The sequence below is a fragment of the Myiozetetes cayanensis genome, unplaced genomic scaffold (assembly GCF_022539395.1).
Source record: "Myiozetetes cayanensis isolate MyiCay16 unplaced genomic scaffold, myiCay2020 scf6-25, whole genome shotgun sequence".
Classification (NCBI taxonomy): Eukaryota; Metazoa; Chordata; class Aves; order Passeriformes; family Tyrannidae; genus Myiozetetes; species Myiozetetes cayanensis.
Genome location: NW_026087853.1, coordinates 42,623,106 through 42,642,407, shown reverse-complemented (window position 1 = coordinate 42,642,407; position 19,302 = coordinate 42,623,106). Strand labels below are relative to the sequence as shown.

The window sequence follows — 19,302 nt, the reverse complement described above, 5'->3', positions numbered from 1 at the left end:
ATTTAGGATTTTGGTTTAACGTGGTTTCTTTGAACATAGTTTAAATGTCAAACCACAGTTTGGAAATAAGGCCTTTTTTTTTAGCAGTCATGAGGACTACAGGATCTTTTGTATGGTGTATCCTGTATGTCTATATATCTGCACTTAGTGACTGTTCATTTCTAGAATAATTTTTTTTTAATTTGTTTGAAAACAAGTATTTATCACATGGCATAACAACTAGTTTTACGTAAGTATCATTCTTTACCAATAAATGTAGATCACAAATATAGCTGTTTCCCTAGAAGTGTAAATATGAGGTATAAAGAAAATCTTTTAGCAGTAAATGCAGATACAGTTTTAATTTTGTTCAACATATATTTCATTATACAAATAGTTGAACACTTTTCTTTTTTCTCTCTACATGTATTTTGGACAACTGTATTACCTTATGTTTTATCCTTGATTTTGCTTGAACAAATTAGGGATTTGTTTAACAGTCTCAACTCATTTCATTGTGATTTTCTCTCCATTTAAGTGGTATATACAATTTTTGTTGCTTTTTGCATAGGAATGAATTTCACCCCCAAGTAATCCAAACTCGTCCATTGCAATGAGTATGTGTCGTGGAGTGACAGACCAGACTTTGTTAATTTTGCACAAGTAATTTCAATGACTCTGTTAACATTTTCAAATTCCAAATTCAATTTAACAGGCTGCTGATGTAATAGCAAGTGATTTGTCTCACTGTCTTCAAAAGGGTTGAGTAAGTTTTATCCTTACATGTATGATTTCTTAAGACAAGCCTTATATCCTGAGGTAACTCATCAGACTGAACAAAACCTGGATGGGGATAGAGAAACGCAGTGGGACATAAAAGTATTCTTTTGTGAAATATTATTAAGCCAGAAAGACACATTTCACATTCTACCAGCTCTGGGCAGGATAGCTGACACAAAGAAGTACTACTATGTTTTTTTCTTTTCTGTTTTTTTGTAATATTTGAGTCTGGTTTAATCTTCTATTTCCCCATTGTTGCCATCTTCTGTAAATCAGTTGAGAATCTGGAGCTCATTAGAACAACCAGTACTGAAAGGGTAGGTACAAGCTTTTGTAAACAGAACTAAAATAACAGTGCTGCATGCACTGAGCCATGAGGGCAAACAAATCCTGACTGCAGACAGGTGCATCATTTGGTTATGCAGCCTATTGTTAAGCTTTCTGATTTTGAAGAGGCTTTAGAAATATGGAGACACTTCTATTCACGGCATTCTTTCAAACCTCCACATTTTCTTCTTTTATGGTAATAATTGGTACAAATCCTTCAGTAATACATGGTAAATAATTACCGTCTTGTTCTGACATTGTATTGGCTGTAATTTTTATATACAATCACATTATGTTTGTTGTTTTGTTTTATTCAAGGGCTTTGTATTGTGAATTGCCATGTTATGAAATGATGTGAACTGTGTTAGAAGCCATGATCCTTGTACTACATATTTTTTTTCCCTCACATGAATAATTCTATTGTCTTAAAGCAAATCAACTTTGACTTTTAGTCAGGTAGTACAGAAACAAACTCTAGATATTTACAGCACCCTAATTTCTGATTACATTGAGTTCTTTGTTTTGTCTCACTGCATGGCTTCATAATTTTATTTTTTCTTAATGTATTACAGTTTCCTAATTAATTTCCTAATTCAGTTTAAAATAAAGATCTTATAAATATTTACGCTTCTGATTTCTTAACAGTTTTTCAATGATGCACATAATTTCATGGTAACAGTCTTACTTTTCATTCAAATTGTGGATGTTTTTCATCATTAGGCTGTTCTAATACCCAGAGGCAGCTGTGATTCCAGCCCTGTTCTGGAATTCACTAAATTAACACAAATGAAGATTCCTCTGTGAGTCTCAGCAGTACTTTCAGTACGCTTCCACACAGGCAACTGTATGACAGAAAAATAAAGTGATATAAACCCAGTTTTATTTAGTCTGTAAATGGCTTTTGCTTCATTTAAAAATATCATCCCAGATTTTACCTAAAATCAGCCTTGCATTGTTTTCTACATGAAACGTTAAGCCTCTTTACTGGTTTCTGTACGTTCTTTGCATCAAATTTTGACTCCTTGTCAGAGATTGAGCTGTAAAGATTAGTTCCAATCTCCCTTTCGGTTCATTATTTGAAGTTAACCTTTATTCTACTTCAGAAAAATCTTTCTTTCTTCCCTAAAATGGTATCTCTGGGTTAAAAGATTTATATAAACAAATGGGTTTGGATGGAATTAATGATGAGCAAATTAAGCTACCTGATTTCCTTGTGTAACCAGATAATTAGACATCTCATATCTGCACTTTATATCACCAACTTATTTTTTTCATCTGACCTCAAATCAAAAAATGTTGGATGGAAAAAAAACAGAACTCATATAAAACCAAAAAACAAGCCCCAGAGAGTTTTCTGGTAATCATTTAACTCCTTTACTCCTAAATGTGTAATAATTGACTCAATTTTCCTTCCCATGTATTCCTATTGGGATCAGATGAAGAATATTGGGGCCAGTCCCTGCTCTTCTTCAGTGCTATTTTAGAGGACTGAATATGGCATAATTTTCAAACAGTTGACCAGCTGCAACTCTGTTTCCTTAAGTGTTTAAGGAGCTTTTCTACTTTTGCATCAAGCTTAATGTTTTCCATGATACAAAAATACATACTAGGAAGGATTTAATTAGCACCTTTTCTAGCAGCATCAGGAAAGAGGTCAAAAGGTGTGTTTTCAATGCCCAGCTGTTCCTCTGGAGATGGGCATTCTGAGCAAGTGGACAAGGAAATACACAAAGGAAGTTCTGCACATCTGTGGCAGTGGCCAGTGCCCTGTTTTTCCTGTGTATGGATATGGATATGGATATATTTATAGAAATCAGAAAGTTTATAAGGTTATTGCCTTGCTTTTTTTCAAATTAAAAATGGGCTCTGGTGTCACTGTTTTTGAAGTAGAGACAACAACTGGAGTTTGATTTTCAGAGGCTCAAGGCTTTTCCAAAAGTTACATCTTGTTTGAAATGGAATAGAATAGGAAATCAAATATGGAGGGAGGTAGAGCCACCAATCATTAAAAAAAGAAGGCAATCCTTTTGTCTTTAATTCATAGGGTCTAGCAGTAAATAACTTTACAGATTTTGTTTCAATCTGAAGTCAATATTTTCCTTTTGCTTTAGGCTCCCAGATGTATTATTTCTGCTCATTCCAATGGTCTATTGGTACAATGAGTCACTCTGAACTACGACACATGCTTTAGTGCTACCACTAAAGTTTGTGCTGTGCCCTTGCTGTAGATTAATCAGGTACTTCAAGGTCCAAGCACCTTTCAATACTAGTAAAATCCATATATTATTCTCATAAAAGCTGATAATAGCAGTACAGTATTACTAAAATGTATTTGGGAACCATGATGCTGTGTATTGTGGTTACAAAACACACAGGTCAGTTGAATGTAGATACAATAGAGATTTATTTCTGCACTCAAATCTACTTCAATTTATCTGCTAATTCTAACATCCCTGAGCAAGAAACATCTTGTATTGATTAGCTGTTTTTGAAGACAATGAATGCTTTTAAAGTACATGACTCAGTAAATTAAGTGCTTTCTGCAGTCTTGGATGCTATGTCAAGTGTCTTCTTTACAGGCTGAAGTTCATATATCTCTTTATGTTCAAGTGCTTTCAAGTGTTTTATATTTTACTTACAACTTCCTCTTTCTGCAGTAACTACAATCTCTGAGCTGTGATTTAATGCTGCTTGTACAGCCCTTCACTGTGAAGCTGGGACATAGTTTAGCCAAGCAATTTCTCCCTCCTACTCAAATAAACCACACATTTTAAAAAAGTGCAGCTCAAATATATACTTCACTAATGTTATGGGCCCAATGAGGTATAACATAAAGTCTGAGTGAGAGTTGTTCTTTCATAGCCACAGTGTTAAAGTAAAGAACAATAACTCAGGTAACAACTGAAAGGGGCTGCAGTGTGTGCTTGCCATATGCTGAGTGTACCTGCTCTCAGCTCCTGGGTGCTTAAGGAGTCACTGAAGCTGCAGGAGGCAGTTCTGGAAATTCAGCGTAATTCTGAACACAGTGCAACCACAATACCAGTGCCTGAGTCACCAGGCTTTACCTCAGGCTGAATGTCACTTCTGCTAGGCCAGTGTCAAGCTTTCCCTCAAGAAAATGTTTCCATCCTTTTGTCTGCACTTGAAGACAAATTTGTCACACAATATGCTGTCCGAGGAATTTGAGATAATGACAGTAACTGGGAGAGATAACAGGCAAAAACTCCAACTGGATATTGCCTGGGAGTTCAATAACTGTGGGGAGTCTTGTTATTGTAAAATGAAAGTGACGATGGGTGGTGTTTTGTTGTATGAGTATATTGTCCCTCTTTGTTGGTGTTGTGATGATGTGGCTTTAATGGCGCTGTGGATTTTTTTTGTTTGTTTTGTTGATGTGAATAAATCTGTGATGAACATGCATGACAATTCAGCTCACTAACACCTCTGACTAACCTACAAAAGGGGATGTTGCCAGATGTCATCGGTTTGAAGGGACTTTATATGGGCATGATAATAACTTCCTCCTTGGAAAAACATATAGCATTATATACTCTGAGCTTATGTAAAGTAGCATGACAAAGGAAATAGGAAGTTGGCATTGAAATCCATGAATTTATACCCATGTCAGAATGTTGAGAAGGGAATCAGGGTGATATACTTCCCATTTACAAGCTCAACCCAAACTATAACCTCCCTCAGCACATGAAAAGGTTGGAAATGGAAAGTTTGTACTGTTGCCCTTTACTTTTCTTTGCTGTTGACTGGAGTTGGTAAGGTTTTAAGGGGAGTACTGTGGATATACATCTGTGTTGATAGGAATACTGTGCTACACAGGCTGCTTTGTAAAGGAGTGGCTGCTCAGGGTATGCACATAGTGATCAAATACCTGACAGCTGCTGCTGCTCCTGTTTTTCTCTTTTATTCAGGGATCCACCATGAGAGTTGGACTGTGAATACTGTGCTATTATTGTTGGCTCACAAATGTTGAGCTGATATTGATTTTCTGAAAAGATGTTTGGAGCAGTAATAAAAATAAAAGTCAAGAATGATGAGGCTTTACAAATAGCCAATAAAAGAATCCACAAAAAAACTTAGCAAACTCTTGGGCTATTCAACCTTGACAATGTCCTTTTCAATATGAATTTAGTCTTCTCCTCATGCTTTGAACAGCCAACAGCATTTGTTTCTACCCTCACAGTGCTCCACTGGCCCAAAGAATCACTTTGAGCTACAGCTTGCAGTTCCCAGCTTTCACACTGTACACAGTTTACCCTGGGAGAGCAGAGAGGGAAATGGGTAGTGTAGGACCTGAGTAAATGATAAAAGTCCTCTTCATCAGAAGGAACTGCTTCTGAAGTCGATAGGAGTTCACAGTATGGGGTGACCGTGAAGCTAGACCCCTTAACAGGCTTCATGTGGCTCTCCTAAGCATACATGCTGTCCTTTTGTAAACTTTGAGATTTACAATGTTCGATTTACCCATGAGTTGGTGAAAAAATACAGTAATTTTTATTAAAAATTTTATTAGCTTACTAGATTTTTTAAAATACAAACACAAAGCAGTTGATGAGCACAGTACTTTTAAAAAGAAATTTGATTTATACTGTGAGATGATATTCCTCAACTGTAGACAAAACTGACATATAATCATTCAATACCCCTCAAAATAAAAAATTAATTATCCAGCATTAAATGCTCCACATGTAAGCTTTCCATAATGGAGTTCCCTGAAGAAAACTGACCCTCAGTGTCTGAATATTTCATTATTTCTGACACAAGGGACTTATGCCACTGCTTTTGTTTAAAACCAGAGTAATTCATCTCATTTTACTTCATTACACCACCATAAAGTTGGACTAATGCAGCTATAAATTAGGTAAAATATTTCTAGAACTACTAAGATAAAAAAGTAAAATGGGTAACATAATGTTCTTTATGGACAGAAGCTCACAGTACTGAGTATAAGGGATAATGTCTCATCCTACCAGCAGTTCCATTAAACTTACTGGGGTGTAAGTTACAGCATAAAATACAGCATACAGTTACCAGTATCTGACTGTGTGTTTGCACAATTCCCTCTACAATGGGATTCCTATCTGGAGATTACAAAAATACACATCAGAGATAGAATAAATTAATGAGCTTTGAAATGTAAGAGAAATATTGAGATAATTGAAATAAAAAGATCTCTCCAAGCTCCAATAACCCACCCTGCTTCAACCATTACTGTCTTTGTGTGATTTCTTTTCCTCCCAGGTAAATACAAATCAGCAGTATAAATCTATTCAAACAATCTTCGAAGAAAGGACTTTTTTGTGGACGTTGCTAACTTCATGGTTTTCTTTTTGCGCAATGGTTTCATGGGTTGCTTTTTCAGGCGCACCACCTTTGGGGGAGTTTGTAGCCCTTTATTAAGGTCAACATGCTTGTTGCAGAAGTACTTGACATTTGCTTCTGAGAGACGTAGAAGCATGGTCTCTGAGAGATCCATACATTGTGCGTGGACCCAGTGGCCTGTCCCGCTGGAACACAGGATCATTGCAGGCTTGTTGAGTTCTGTCGAATAGAAAGGGACCCAGGAGTTAATGTCAATATTGCAACTGGCACAGCAGGTGATCCAGTATCCCGTTTCTGATTCATCTTCTTCATCATCCTCATTATAAGTGTTAGTATCATCAATGTCAAAGCTACTGGCTTCAGCACTAAAGCAAAACTCCTCTGAATCTTCAAATGGAGTGGAATCTCCAGGGTCTTCACTTGATGTCTGACTGCAAATTTGTGTTGTCAATTCTTCTTCCTTGTCCTCTTCTTCTCCTTTGCATCTCAAAATGTAGAAGTAGTTTGCATCTGAGATTAACTGTTTGTTAGCTCCTGGAATGCCCAGCAATACAGACCCTTTGCCCATATCACAGCCAAACCATATTTTGCAGTGTTTAATATCTGGTGTCCACTCTGGGCTCTCTCTTTCAACAATCTCTATCTTACTATCCTCCAGAACTATGGTGTTACACACCAACCGTTTCTGGTTGTCAGAGTGGTAGCCACCGACAAGGACAAATTCAGTATCACTGATTTGAGTCACTATAGCACTTGACACTGATATCCCCCCTGGCAAGATGGTGCAGGTCACAGCTGGGCTGCCCAGTGGGAGATCAACTTTTAGCTTGTATAAGTTGGGGCACCTGGTGTTATTTTGAAGTGAATGGCCTCCTAAAATGTAGATCGTATCATCTCTGGCAATTGAAACATGGAAAGAAAGTCCATCCTGAAGCTCTGGAAGCATGTATGATGTACAGCATCCAAACTCAAAATCAACAAGAAACACAGATGGCAAACAGTCCACTACGCTGTTCCACTTTTCAGTGGTTCTTTGTTCAAGAGGAGTATACGATCTCCCTCCAAATATAACACTCACGCTTTTTCCCCGGCTATGAACTACATTAATTGTATGCCCATATCTAGCTTCAGGGACATCTCCACCCAGGTCTTTCTCAATGCATTGGAATGTCATTTTCTTGCTACTTTTGCTTACCAGACTTATAAAGTAAATCTTATCGGAGAGGTCATTGTTAGGTGTTTTACCACCATGGATGATGTACTGGTACTCATCAGATTTTGCATTGCTTCTGAGTGTGCAAAGAGCAGGGTAGCGGAGAGGGGGAAGGTAACATGAGTCTTTAGAGAAGAAGGCAGGTTTCATTTTGAGTTCATTCTGCTTTATATCGAGGAGGAAAACACCAGTGGGGCAGGATCTCTTTGGCCATCCTTTCTGCCCAAAAAAGAGAACATGCCCATCAAAATTCAGGAGAGAGAAGCCCGGCTGAAGCAAGGATGAGTTACTGACGGCTGATACCATCTGCAGTGACATTTCATCTGTCGACTGTGCCATATTGTGGCTGAGAAAAGAAAAAAACACCAAAAGAAACAGATCAAACATGTATTAAACCCTATGAGAATTATTTAACAGTACTTGAATAAATCGTATTAAAGTTGCGCCTCAGCTCACACGCTGAGACCCGAAAAGACACCCTTTTCTGGGACTCAAGAGGTGAGTCAAACATGAGCTGTAGCAAGTTATGCGGGATTTTGCACAAATTACGGCCTTTTGGCACGGAGAACATCGGTGCGCCCCAAGCTGGGGCGACCTGCCGGGGCGAGCGCGGCCGCTCCCATGGGAACGGGGCCCCGCGCGGTGCTGGGGCCGGTAGTTCTCGCAGGTCTGCCCGGCTCGGCGCGGCTCGGGGCCGCTCGGCTGGCTTGGGGCTGCCCGGCCGCCGCTTGGCTCAGCCCGGGCGTGGGGCAGCGGGCCCGGCGGGGTGAGCGGGCCGGCGGCGGGTGAGTGTGGCCGTGGGGCCGCTCTGCTGGCCGCGGGATTCGGCTCCGGGGCTCCACGGAGCGGAGGGAGCAGCCCCGGCGATGCCGCAAGCCGGGATGTTTCCTGCCCGCTGGTTGTCCCGCGGCGGGCGGGGGTACCCGGCGGGCTGGAGCGCTGGAGCCGCCCCGATGCCGTCCCGGCAGGGGGGAAGGGGCGCGGATCCCCGGCCTGGGCGCCCGGGGGTGCGGGAGCCTCTTCTGCCCCCCGATGCTCCCGAGCGGCTCGGGTCACCCGGAGCGGCAGGAGAGCGGGGGACTCCCACCCACCCAGGTCTCTGGCCGGGAACGTGCCCCAGTGCCCCGTGGCCAGTGGGCTGAAGTAAGTGCGTGCACAGCCGAGTGCAAACTTCAGTTACAGGTTTTGCAGGGTTACAACGAAAAAAAAAAATTAGGATTTGTTGGATAGAAGCAGCGATGCCCGCTCTGTTTCTAACCGTGCAGGTATCACGGAACTGGCAAATACTGTTAGTGCCAGGATGAATCTCACTTGTGCTGAACAGCCCACTCGGGTATCTGGGTGGCTTGCGAGTTTCCTTGCGGGATGTTTTCAGTGTGGTCGAATTCTTTATCTTTCACGTTTACTGTTTGCTCATGCTTTCATGATTAGGTTTCAAGAGGTATACTTCTATAAACCTGTTTGTTCAAAATCCTAAAAGAGTTCATGCAGTCAGCTTGGGTAATAACACTGAAAGAGCTTTGGAGAGCACAGACACCAGGGAAGGAAATAACTGGCCTGTTCATTGACACTATCCTATCGTGGTAGCAGACATGTGCCTTTTAGTAAATGTCCAAGTTCTCTGTCCCAGCCTTTGCCATATCCCCAAAATTTAAAGGTGTGAACTAAATATTAGGAAAAAACCTAAATCCCTATACATTTTAAAATGTAATTCCTTGTTTTGAAATCTCTAGGATTCATATTGTCCTTGTTCCTGCTTTTCATTTTCTGTAACAACAACAAAAAAAAAAACCACAGAGGGTTTCTTTTTTAAGGAAGGATCAGTATCTTCTGGTTATGTGACATCAGATCTTGAGGTATCAGGAACTACATTGTGCACTGGAAGAATCACTGTTAAAACATGGGAACTGATGACACTGACTACGTCAAATTGCCATGTTGTGCCATGTTGTACCATATTCCTGCACTGCCTGCCCGCAAACTGGTATGCAAACTGCCGTGCTAAACTATGGATCTGCCATGGATCGCTTTCAAAAGTGAGATGCCAGAGCACACAGAGTAGGTATAGTCATTCCTGAGTCCATTTGAAAAACAGTCCATGGAATAGCTGTCTTACAGAATTGTATGTTCTGGAATCATCCAAAGATTATGATGAAGTTCTGTTCACTGTGCCAGTCCTAATGCCTCTTCCCTGAAGGTAGTAGTTTTTTCAACATTTAGATTCCTTTTCAGAAGTACTGCACTGTAAGTTTAGTTATAAGTTAATTAAATTAGTGAACCCTGTTCTGAGCATGTCAGTATACACAGCAGGTTTTGTTCTTATTATGCATGAAGAAATATTTGCCAGGTTATTTAACTTAAGGTGATATGCTAAACAGAAATCTCTGCTGCTTGTTCCTCACAAGAATTCAAAAGTGGTGTCAGAGGAACTTGCACTAAATTTGGTTTACTGGATTAGATGTCCTTTGTCTCTTCTTTCATATTGTTTAGTTACTTCTTTGTTTTTACAGGATCTTTAGAAAAATAAAATGTCTTCCATAATGAAGATACCATAAGAAAATTAGTGTTCTTTCTGATCAAATTAGTATTCTTTATTTTGTAACACTGGTGTTCTACATTTGACTGCTGGTTTATATTTGAAGTCTAGCAAGAGTATTAAAAATGGCAAACAATTGACATATTGTATATATTTTTACATATACATGATCTCCAAATATGACAATTATTAGTGTTTACAGTGTCACAAACTATTTCCTGAATATGGGGCAATACTCAGTTCTGAAGAGTATACTGTCTGAAGAGTCTACAGATATACAGTGGAGAAAAGATCAGTGAAAATTATTAAAAGTGAGATTGAGAGATACAAGTAAATAAACACACTTAAACACACTTTCTCCTTCGTCTTGAATATTTCTTGAACTTTACATAAGCAAGCAGTTCAGTAAGTAACAGAGAGAATATTTGTCTGACAGTTTTGACAGACGTGGCTCCTTAGGCACCTGCTGGAATTGCTTTGGCTTTCTGTATTTTTTCATGCTAATTACAGTGTGCTCTTTGGCTGTGCTGACCTCCACCTCTAACCTTCTAATACCACTGATTCCTTTGGGCTTGTCTGACCCTGAGCAGCTTCAGGGAATCCAAAAGGTAAAACTCTAACCTCATAACCACAGAGTTTAAAGTGTTTTTGGCGGTTTTATGCTCAAAACTGTGTCACTGTGGAGTCAGATTAGCATTAGAGTTAGTGCAGAGGGAAAGAGATGCCTTTGTTGTGGTGCAGCACAAGTTGCTGGGGAAAAGACACTACAAGAAGATAAATAAATAGAGAAGGGTGGAGTTACATAAACAATTACCAGTTATGGTGTCTTGAGTCATGCTTCATCATATTTGGTGTTTTATAAAAGGCGAAGCTGCAAGGATTATACAAATATGTGACAATCTCAGCATTTTGTAATGCCTGTATTTGAGAAGCAGTAGAGATCTGAGCCAGAGGCTAAGATAATAGAAGGAAGAAAACTAATATTCTTCCCTATTGTATTTTGAAATCAAACAGTATTTTGAGCAGATTTTTCAGGTAATAGTTGTTTGTATAGCAAGATGAGATTACAAGGAATTAAGATTTAGGTAGATTCATTTGCAGATACATTTACAGAAGGATCAAATGAAGAGAGAAGGTGCTTTTTAAAAGCACTAGTTAATGTAATTTGAAATGTGCTTAGTATGGAAATGGATACAATTTTGTGTGCTGTATCATTTCAGAAACTATATTAAGTGTTCATGGAGAACAGGATGAGTGTTTTTTAGGATTCAGTCACCTGAACATCAAGTGACATTTCATATACCTTTGGGTATTCTTCTTTGTCTTCTAACTTCTGCTATGGAAGGGAGGTTTCCCACTGGTCCTGTGTTCCAGGCCCTATAAATACAGGGTTTCTAAAATGTCACTAGATTAGAATGTTTAGGCACTGTGTCACTCCCAAACATTGTCTTTTTTGACTCCATGTAGAAAATGTTCACCTATGTGACTTTACCTGTTACCTGCTTAGGCAACAAAAACATTCTAATCAGGAGAACAATGAATAATCAGTGCTACTGTTTAGTGTGACATCTCATATTTTTTAACATGAAAAGTACCATATTTGTAATAAATTCATGGTAATTTGAATGCTGGAAAATAATGAATGTTGAATGAGTTGACCTTATGAACTGTAGCAAACCCAAAGAACCTTTTCTCATTTACACAAAGATAAGATATTTGAGAAGTACTGATTGGACACTGAGAGAATGGATTGCAGGATAGCATGGGGTCTTAGTTGGTACATGCCCATTGCTGATAATTAAATTCATTAGTTTGCAATTATTTTTAATTTGACATGAACACAAATATCTGTGGTAGAATTAAATTTATTTGGCATTATTGTATTTTTTTTCTCTGACTGATCTGCTTTTTCATTTCCAAAATGGAAAAGCGTACCCTGAAAAGCAAGTGGTGTTTCCAAATTCTCCACAGTCAAAATCATATCCAGACACTCAGAGAGCTTTGAAGTCCTCCATAAACAGGCTTAAGGAAGGAGTTTTTTTATATAGTATCTCTCAAAACATTTACTGAGTGTATCAACTAAGTTGGCTTTGGGCAAAACAGTAATTTAGACATACCTGGCTGATAGTGGTTTTTTGTGTCCTCCGAAATCTTTCTGTGTAATTGAGATTCAAATGTGAGGAATTAGAGGAATCTTCTCTGACAGCACAGGGGGTTCGTGGCAAGGTGAGGTAGCCTGATGGAAGGGAATCTATCTGCTTAATTTGCAGATATGCTCCTGAGAACTCGATCTACTGTGGCTAACAGCCTGTGACTGTTTTTTTTTCTTCCCTCTCTTGTCTTTAGATGGCACAACAAGAAACCCACCAGCCTCCAGAAACTTTAACTCTTTGCAGTAGAACAAAATTAGAGTGACAGTAGATGTCTCTTATTTGATTGTAAAATTTCACAGCATGTGCTTCTTTCGGGTTTAATTTTTTGTACTGCTAAACCTGTCAACCTCATGATCTTTTTCAGAATATTTCAGTGCTATTTTAAAATGTAATTTAAAGTAAAATTTGAGTTAAAAGAAAAAATAATTTTAAAGCTAGTGAAAGAAAACAACTCTTGCTGATTGGCGTACTGCTTCTTTCCCCAGGAGTGCTCTGCTGCGAGTGAGCAATGACATTGAAACAGAGCAAAGTAAATGACAAATGCATGCAATTCAGTGAGTGAGGGCTGACTGAAAGTCCAACTCAAAGTCCGCTAAAGTAATTAGAAATGTCTTTTTTTCTACTTCAGTGGCCTTCTGATCAGACCTGAAAAGACTAATATAACTTTGCACCCTTCTGTGGCATTTTTCATCAGTTTCACAGTGCTTTTCTCCAACAAAAAATAATTAGACTCTGCGAGTCCTCTGGGAACATATCCTTTCAACAGCTAGCAGTGCTGGGGCACAGAGGATAAGCCACTTGCATAACGTAGCACAACAAATAAACAGAAAAACCTGGAAAACAATTCATTCTTCATAGCTCCCTGCTTTTGTTTTCCTGGCCCTAATTCACCCACTCCAGAGTTACAACATCTGCTGCACAGTATTTTAGAAATATCTCAACTCCCATTTGAAACTGCTGTGAGAATAGAAATAGAAGGAGCTTGAAATGGAATTTGATTAGTACAGCAAAGCAAACATATGAAATGTTTGTGAAAATTGTCTTGAGACTTTGAATAACTGTAATGCAGATAGGATGTGGTGATGTTTCTCATCTGAAGTACAACAGTGCTAAGGCACTGTGCCCTGTAGCATCCATATGGGCTTTTTACTTCTTTACTGAAAAAAGATAAAAGGAGACTGTACTGCAGAGTTGAATCCTGAAGAACTTTCCCCAAATTTAAAGGCATTCAGATCACATTTATTTCTATTTTCAGTAGGGCCTGTATAATACTTGACAGCTTCTTATCTAAGTGTTTGACATAGTCTGACCCTTATTTGGGTCTGTGATCAAAGATCTACTGGAAAAAAAAGATACGAATGTTTAAGTGAAAAACCCAACTCCCAAATTGTGTCACATTAATATTTTACATTCATTTTACTCTCTTTCTGCCAGTTGACATGCCTTATCTTTAGAAATTCTTTTTCCAATTACTGTGGTTGAGAAGATGGAGAAATTAAAGTTTGTTGGTTACAGCATGTCAGTACTGGATGAGGACATGGCCTGTCTAAGCTGGTCTCTGTAACTGTCAATGACAAAGTGCTTTGGAAAAACTGCAGCAAGTAGCTTCAGAATAATGTATCTACTAGGTAGGAAAACCGTGTTCAAAACTGTCCAGGTCATAGCAAGAACATCTGGGATTTGTATCCTGAACTTAACTGGCAGAGAACCCATGTGAAAATGAATAAATAGACTTTCCCTTTCCAATTTCTATTTTAATAACATTGACATAGGTAGTATGTTTTTAACAGGTTGCGCTCTGTTATGGAAATGCTTTGTTTAATTTATTTTCTTCTTCTACAATTGTATCTTCTTCATCCCAAATCATTCCAAATTGCTTTGAAATATTTCTAGGCTTTTCAGTATGTTTTCTACCAGTAAAACACAGTCATCTCTGAGCTGGAATGTAGCTGGCTTCCTGTGGGTTGCAGTAATGAATTCCAGCTCAGCAGGGAAAGGGAAGGCCGCCTTCCTCGTTTGTGTAGGGTTTGCCAGCCAGAATGCAAATATGCTGGATATTTAGCCAGAACACCCGGGCTGAAACCTGTGAAAAAGGGCATGGGGAGTACAGCATCCTACAGTCTTCAATTTTCTGTCTCATCTAAAAGCAATAGTAAACAGTATTTAACATGTGAGGGAGAGGGTTTTGTTTGGAGGTCTTATCTAAAATAGCTGATTGAATCCAGCTGTGCTTTGACTGTCAGATCCAGGATGATCAACTTCCAGGGTGCAGTGGCTACTGTGGTTTGGAGGAAACATTACCCTTGCCATAGGCCTCCAGGTGGTCTTTAAAGGGTGCAGTGCTTTTGAAGCCATTGAAAATTCATTAGAAAATACTTCTGCTCAGGTGTGGGAGTGATACATTAGCACTGAAATCAAACAGGATCAATGTGCTTGCTTACAATTAAGGCCCTTAGATGTATCCCTTAAAAGCTCAAATGGGCTGGGCAGGAGAGGCACATGTTTGTCCATCGCAGAAGTTGGCTCTCAAGCTCAGCAATGCACTTGGGCAAGCAGATGCAGCTCTCATCCACACAAATTGCTGGTGCATTAAGTGTGTACCCTTAAGGCCTCCTGCTGAATGCAATGGCAAACATCCAGTTCATTTTACTGGGATTAGCCGTTGTAGATCACGTTGAATTGAGAGGTACTGGAAGGAGCCTCATCTGAAAGTTTTTCTCCTTTGCAATTGAAACTTTTAGTTTGTTCCCTTAGTTCAGTTGACCTGCACCTGCTCATGGGCAGAGCTTGCTGCCGTTGGGTTCGCTCCAGGAGCTCTGCCTCCCCACAGGTGGTGGGTAGCAGAGAGGAGGAGGGAGAAAAGTAGGGCAGGACAATAGGGCAGGCAGGGCTTTGTTTTGCAACTGTAGCTTTGCAGATGTCTAGACAAGAAGGAAACGGTTGGCTGCCTTCAGGAAAATGGGTAACCTTCCTCTACTGACTGACTGAAAGTGTTTTATGTCTTTCCTGAGCAGGAATTGAGGTTTAACTCAGTGAAAACTTGGTGCTAATAACTACAAGGTCACAGGTTTGATCCCCTGTATGGGCCATTCACTTAGGAGTTGGACTCGATGGTCCTTGTGGGTCCCTTCCAACTCAGAATATTCTGTAAATTTCCAGAATCACTCCTTTCCCTTTGACCTCTTTTAAAGCACCATCCTGGGATGTTTGTTAAGGTAGCAGTCCATATCTAATAACAAGAATTTGTTAAGGACAGGCTGGAATTCCAGCTCTGCCTGCCTATTTGCACCATGGGGGCTGATGATCTACACTCCAGGCTCTGGCTCTAGCTGTGGTGAGTGTAGGAGTGCCCTGGTAACATCTGCTTTTGCTAGTTTGGAGGAAGCATAGCTTTCTGGGCCATTTGTGAGGGGTGTTCCTGATGAGGCTGTGCTTTCACTGTTGCATAAAGAACTATGATAGGCTGCCAAAAGGGCAATCCTGCATCCTTCCCATGTTCCCACTGCATGTTCCTGCTGTTTGCTTGTACAGGCACTCATGATCGTATGGCTGTAAGGCAGGTCAGGAAACGTGTATTTAAAACAATTATGCATTTGCTCAGTTTAGCTTCAGGTTTTATATTGGAAGTTTATATTGTCTGGCCAAGAAATGGACTGGAGTGAAAAACCTAAGGGTGAAGAGGAAGAGAAGGTGGTGGTGGCTTTCTTGGGAGCAGCCACCACCTAGATAGGCTTAAATTGATTCTGACTGCACTCATCTGATACAAGCTTACTCCTTTTGGAAAGGTGCTATCTCATTCTTCACTGCTGTAAGAATATAGCAAATCCATACTCCTCTAGAGTGTCCATCACTAATTAATGGGGTAAACAGCAGTAAGACAGCAAGGAGTGGAAATCACATAATTTTCTTCCAAAATTAACTAGTCCTTGCTCTTGCACACTGAGTTTACTTTAGTAACAATGAAGGACCCAGTGATATAGGACCTAGGTCACTTATTTTGTGTGACTAAATGAGTTTCCTTGGGAAAGCTTTATGCAAATATTCTAGTGCATATATTAAGCGGGGTGACCTCTCCAGTGCTGTTGTCTAGAGGGCAGAGTGGGATGTTATGGGGTTTTCTGTAGGAGACATCATGGTGTTACATAGCTTCTGGAACAGGTTGGAGGGGACTCTAGTGTCCTGAATCACAGCATGCTTTCTCATTGTCCTTAGCAGACAAGAACCAGCTCTGTTTCTGTACTTGGTCTCCTGACAATTTAATGCACTCTTAAGACTTGTCTGTACACCTGCAGTATTGCCAAACTACATGAACAGCCAACCCTCAGAGACAATTTCTGCATTAGCAACCCACCCTGTCACTATGACAGCTGCTGTGAGCGAGTTGCTGAACTAGTCAGCCCAAGAGAATCCCCAGAATCAGGGTCTTCAGTGCAGACTGACATGTAAAACCTTTATGGATGAGAGACGTTTCAGAAATGCTTGTTGTTTAGGGTGACTTTTATGAGAGGTTACTTAGATCTGAAATATGCAAAGACCCCTTTGAAAAAAGCTAGTTGTGACAGGTATAATTACTGTGATAGTTCTGTAGGGGAAAAAAGATTGGGCAGATACTCTGGTAACAGAGTGTAAGATTTAAAATATTGTCTTTATGTTCAGTCTTATTTTTGCAGACATGGATTACACAATCTTGATAACAGGTGTACCTAGTGAATATTTTCCATGAACCTATGAGTGATCTATAAAAAAACATATATGAATAACCCTGTTTTTTAAAATTGAGAATGACTTCTGGGAGAGCAAATTCCTAGCGTGAAAACCTGACTTGAGCCTATGCCAGAAATGCTAGTGAAGTATTTTTTTCCCCAGAAAAATAAAATTACCTAAGATTTTATTGAGTTTGTAGAGCTTACTGCTCTTTCCATTTAAAAAATTCAGAATCTTGATTTTTTTTGTACTGCCTATATTATATTGAAGAGAAACATAACAAAGCACTTGAAAATGTAGCATAAACCAGGAAGCCTATATTTCACCACATTTTGTATTGTTTAATAGAACTAATCACTACATAATTGAAATCATGCTAATATTCACTTGACCTGCCTCTGTGATTCAAAACAGAGATTTCTGATCTGTTCTAAACTGCTGGAAAGAAGACTGCATTTTGAGAAATAAAATTGATTTTGCACTATCTGCTGATGGTCAGCAAGGCTTAATGAATGATTACCTCAAGAAACCTCATTAAAGTTACTTGGGTGGATGAGCAGGAGTGAAATGCAAAAAGAAAATACATAGTTGCTGGTTGAATGCATCACTTAGAGATACTTGACTCTAAAACTATTCAAAGCCAGCTCACAGAACGGATCAGATGTCCTTGCCTTACTTTCTTTGAAACCTCCAAGTTAGTTTGATGCCTTTTGGGAAAAATAGGATAAGTTTTCGATTTTAATAGTAGCTACTCTCTAGTAGAACAATGCAGTCATTTCATTCCTAGTGGTGTTATTGTATCCACTTTATAAATCGTGGGGATTCCAATGCATTATTGTACATTTTTTTCATTTTTTTCGTGAATTGTGTGATTGCTGAAGCCCTTTACTTATGTAGAATTTACTGGTGAGCTCCTTAGCACAGGTGAGAGTCTTCTGGTCATCCTGGTTTCAGCTGTTCACATCAGAAAGCTTCTCTGCAACTGACACAGCGTGGTATTCATTTAAGAGAGACTCAGGAGTAAAGTAGGTGTGAGGCAGCAGAAAAGCAAAACAAAATGAAAAATACTGAAATCTTGATAGGTTGAGATAAGTTTTTGAACACTATTGTGCCATCCGTTCTAACCATATGTTCAGTTTTAGGGATAGTCGATGTTCTCCAAATACCGTCCTCTGTGCTTACTTTAATTTAGGGCGATGCTGTAGTGCCCTACAGTTCTTAGAGGTAATTGAAAATGGGGGACAGGTAGTTCCAGCTGCCAGTCTTTCTTCTCTATTGTTTGAGTGAATGGCTGTTTTTCTGACAGAACTTAGGCTGTCATTAGGACGTAGCTGATTTTTCCTCTCCACGAGGAGATGATTCTGTAGACCTAAATAACAGCTGTGCAACAGCTGTGCATCTGGGGTGAGGTTTCCTAAGTTCTGCAGGAAGTAGAGGCTGCACAGCAGAGTAAGAATTAAGATGTATAATTTTGGTGTGACCTGGTCTGGGTGCTCAGTCTCAGGCTGCTGATCCAGTGGCTGTAGAGCCTGGCATTCACTGAGAAGACTGTCTCAGCTTGGTTAAGGATACTATTGCCAAAAATTGCATATTAATTTTCTAGTTTCCTAGAGCATTTTAGAATGAAGTAGTCTAAGCTTTATTGTCAACCCTCCACTGATCTGTTTTCAAGTCATTTAAACTCCTGATGCCCCTTTGTTTTAATTTGTTATTGGGAATAATATTTGTTTGCTTTTCCTCATGGGGGTGTTGTTAAGTTTATTTCATTTATTGGAGATCCTAGACACCAGATGCTGAAGAAAAATAAAAGTTTGTTATTAACATTTTCTTGATTAAATATATTTGTATATATATAATTTTATAGTAGCCTTGCGAATCACTGTGCTATTTCATATAATGAAATTACCTCAAACAATGATTTTAATAACTTCACAATAATGGTGAATAGAAGACATTGCTTCCCTCTCAAACTGCTGTAGTACATAAACCACTCTCTAGTGAATTATATTCTGCTTGGTCAGTCCACAGAGAGATTAAAGATTGATATTTGTAAAACATCAGAAAACGTAAACTTTAGGTCATGTGGATATGCATGTGTTTTTATATCTTTAGAACATTAGTCTTCCTTACAAGCAGGCAATCCAACAAAATTAGAGTTTTGCATTGGAAATCATGCTTTATTTTCCTGCTGGGCTCTGAACGATTCTTTTTTGATCTTATATAACTTTAAAATCATACTGGCAGCTTTTCCTTAGTGTAGTTGATTTGAAGTT

At 39.3% G+C, this 19,302-nt stretch overlaps 2 protein-coding genes across 2 annotated transcripts in view; one reads left to right on the top strand and one right to left on the bottom strand.

Moving 5' to 3' along the window:
• Positions 1–6,367: 6,367 nt before the first annotated feature.
• Positions 6,368–7,975, bottom strand: RAG2 (recombination activating 2). Its single transcript, XM_050336336.1, has one exon. The coding sequence runs from the start codon at positions 7,973–7,975 to the stop codon at positions 6,368–6,370; it is 1,608 nt and encodes a 535-aa protein (XP_050192293.1).
• A 30-nt stretch (positions 7,976–8,005) lies between these two features.
• IFTAP (intraflagellar transport associated protein) overlaps positions 8,006–19,302 on the top strand; it is a 42,505-nt gene continuing 31,208 nt past the window's right edge. Inside the window, exon 1 of the mRNA XM_050336167.1 lies at positions 8,006–8,134. The gene's annotated coding sequence lies outside the window, so the exon portion shown is untranslated. The remainder of the gene's footprint in view (positions 8,135–19,302) is intronic.